Below are 3,610 nucleotides of genomic sequence, written 5' to 3' on the forward strand. Positions count from 1 at the left end.
TGAAATTATTAAATTCTATTAATTGAAATTATTAAATTTCTATTAATTGAAATTATTAAATTTCTATTAATTGAAATTGATACCTTTATTTATTTTATTGGTATTAAATGCTAAGTATTTCATCGGTATTCACTGTGTTTTCTCATTTGCAAATTTTTGTTAGTTTTGTTAGCGTGGGAGGTGAACCCATAACCTCATCCTTCCTTTAAAAACCCCTCCAAACCAATCTTATATATCCCAAATATTAGTTGGGAGAGTTGAACCTACAACATATCTCATATCCTCTCTTCCAACTTTTAGTGACTAGGCCAACCTACAACATATAAACATACACTAGAAGGATCATACTAGCATTAGAGTTCAAGTTCTCTTCCATGGCTGAACTAGTCCTCTACTCTTCAGCTCTTTTCTTCTTTATCTTCTTAACCCTTATAGTGAGAAAAATAGGAAAAAAAAACAAGAAAGATGAGGAAACACCTTGTAACATGCCTCATGGACCTAGAAAGCTACCTATCATAGGAAATATACACAATATGCTATCCTCTCTGCCCCATAGAAAATTAAGAGACATGGCTTTGAAATATGGACCCTTGATGCATCTTCAACTTGGAGAGGTTTCTACCATTGTCATTTCATCAGCCGAGTGTGCTAAGGAATTGATGAAAACCCATGATATTAACTTTGCCACAAGGCCTAAAGTCCTAGCTATTGATGTAGTCAGTTACAACTGTACAAACATTGCCTTTTCTCCTTATGGAAATTATTGGAGGCAGCTAAGAAAGATTTGCACATTAGAGCTTTTAAGCCTAAAACGTGTAAACTCATACCAGCCAATTAGAGAAGAGGAGTTCACGAATCTTGTGAAAAGGATAGATGCGCATAAAGGATCCCCCATCAACCTCACTGAAAATGTACTTTCAACAATTTATACAATTGTTTCAAGGGCTGCCTTTGGCAAGAAATGCAAAGACCATGATAACTTTATATCGGTGATTACAAAAATAACCAAAGTTGCTTCAGGTTTTTACATTGGAGATTTCTTTCCTTCTGCTGTTTGGCTGCAACATATCACTGGCATGAGGCATAAGCTCGAGAGGGTGCATCAAGAAGCTGATCAGATAATGGAAAACATCGTCAATGAGCATAAAGAGGCAAAGTCTAAGACCAAAGATCACGAAAGGGAAGCAACAGATCTTGTGGATGTTCTCATACAGTACGAGGATGGTAGCAAGCAGGATTTCTTTTTAACCAGGGACAACATCAAGGCAATAATTCTGGTATGGATCATAACCTCTTTCAAATACATCTATATCTTATTTTCCTAATTACTCTATAAGCATGCAGTCTATTTATTTATCTATTTCTAACCCTTTTGGTCGGTAAACTATTTTTAAGGATATTTTTGGTGGTGGTGGTGAGACATCATCAACAACCATAGATTGGGCAATGGCTGAAATGATGAAGGATTCAAGAGTAATGAAAAAAGCACAAGCTGAGGTAAGAGAGGTATTCAACATGAAAGGTAGGGTTGATGAAAATTACCTGAATGAACTGAAATATTTGAATCTAGTTGTGAAAGAGACATTGAGATTACACCCTCCAACTCCTCTTTTGCTTCCAAGAGAATGTGGTGAAGCATGTGAGATACATGGTCTTCACATACCTGCCAAAAGCAAGGTCATAGTGAATGCTTGGGCAATTGGAAGAGATCCAAACTCTTGGACCGAACCAGAGAGATTTTATCCCGAGAGATTCATTGATAGCAATATTGACTACAAAGGGCGTAATTTTGAGTTCATTCCTTTTGGTGCTGGAAGAAGAATGTGCCCAGGCAGCACATTTGGTTTCAGAACTATTGAACTTGGCCTTGCAATGTTGTTGTATCACTTTGATTGGAAATTTCCCAGTGGAATGACAGGTGAAGAATTGAACATGGGTGAGGTGTTTGGAATCACAATGAGAAGAAAAGATGATCTGTACCTGGTCCCTTCTCCTTATCATCCTTTGCCTGTCACATGAACTTCTCCAGAAACTGAAACCTTTGGTATCCCTCTAGTGCATACTGCACAAAAAAAAAAAATCTACTGCAATTCAAATAAGTCTTTGTTTTATTTTGCTTACCTTTTATTAAGGTGTGGCTAAGAAAGACCCTAATGTTATTTACTCTTATGTTTATATATTGCTTTTAAATTAGTCTCCACAATGAAGCGAAGATTGTGCTAAAAACACTAAATTAAGAGTATCATTTCCCTTTAATAATATGGTATGTTTAATAATATGATATGTCTAGAGTTTTAGGTGAGAGGATTTGAAGAGTCAATGAAAAAAGATATTATGTTATGAAGAAAAGTGAAAAATGAATGCGAAGGTAAATCAAAGTCTTTAAATTAACTCTAGTTAAAAGTATTTTATCAATATTATTTAAATTTTGTATTTTACATTAAATTTTATTTTAAAATTTTAAATTTATTTATATTAATATTTTATTACATCATATATTTTAATATTATTTTTCTACTTAAATTTATATTTTAAATAATTGTACATAAATTTTTGAAAAAATTACTAGTATAACATTTAGTAATTTCTATAAAAATTTTAAAATTGGTTTAAGAAAAATTTCAAAATTATTTAATAAAGATGTAAATTTTAATAAAAATATTAGTTTAATATTTATTTAAAACTTAAATCTGATTTTTTTAATTTGTACAAGGACAAAATTACATCATTTGAACTGAACAAAAGAAGAGGGATTCAATTGAGTCGAAGTAACAAATGACTAAATTCAATGTTTTCTAATGTTGTTATCCTATATGAAATAACGCCATTTTTTCTTCTTTTCTTTTTCTGAGTTCCTGCTAAATCTACTTCTTTTTTTTGTTTCCAAGATTTGATTTTTCTAACGCTCTTTTCGGTTTTTTAACTTCAATTCATAGGTCCAACTCTAATAACGAATCCCAGTCGTTTTTTTTATCAGGTCTTTTACATTTTACATCATAAGTTATTCAATAAAATTATTTATAAAATAATTTAATTTTTAAGTAAAATATAAATTATCAAATTACCTATCTATCTATCTATATTCCATCATTATTGTAAAAGAAATATTATTATTAAGAATTTTTCTAAAAGTTTGAATCACTTGTATTCATATATCTAATAATAAAATTACATAAAATTTAAATACAACATAAAATCTGACAAGTTAATTAAATTAAATAATTTTATGATTAAGTAATAATCATATGTCATTTTGTAACGTCCATTTAAATAATAATATAATTAAATGAAACATCACACATAATAATAAAAAGGTATTGTCATGAAGTGCAAATGTCACTTCTTAAAGTTATCCATAATATTTGGAAAGAAAACAAGACACACCACGATGTCATTAACAAGACGGAAAAGAAATTTAATAGTATCCAAAAGCATGTTGAAGGAGCAAGGCAATTACATGGGCCACAACCCTAAAAGAGTACTTGGAACATGGGGATCCAACCCAAGATAAGCTACGCAGCGGAATCTCCATCACCTTGATGATCATGACGAGTTCTCACATTTGCTCACATCAATAAATTGATGATCATCACAAAAGGGGAAAACCTCA

General features: G+C 31.3%; 1 protein-coding gene across 1 annotated transcript; it reads left to right on the top strand.

Annotated features, from left to right (window-relative positions):
• The first annotated feature begins 262 nt into the window (after nt 1-262).
• On the top strand, nt 263-2,110 carry LOC114189093 (cytochrome P450 71D9-like). Its single transcript, XM_028077802.1, has 2 exons — nt 263-1,277; nt 1,396-2,110. The coding sequence occupies exons 1-2, from the start codon at nt 375-377 to the stop codon at nt 2,017-2,019; spliced, it is 1,527 nt and encodes a 508-aa protein (XP_027933603.1). The 5' UTR covers nt 263-374; the 3' UTR covers nt 2,020-2,110.
• Nucleotides 2,111-3,610: the final 1,500 nt, after the last annotated feature.

This window comes from Vigna unguiculata, chromosome 6, assembly GCF_004118075.2.
Source record: "Vigna unguiculata cultivar IT97K-499-35 chromosome 6, ASM411807v1, whole genome shotgun sequence".
Taxonomy (NCBI): Eukaryota; Viridiplantae; Streptophyta; class Magnoliopsida; order Fabales; family Fabaceae; genus Vigna; species Vigna unguiculata.

Coding starts and splice junctions, on each gene's coding strand:
- LOC114189093 (XM_028077802.1), top strand. CDS start 375: ATGGCTGAACTAGTCCTCTACTCTTCAGCTCTTTTCTTCTTTATCTTC. Junction 1,278..1,395: donor ACATCAAGGCAATAATTCTG/GTATGGATCATA, acceptor ACTATTTTTAAG/GATATTTTTGGTGGTGGTGG.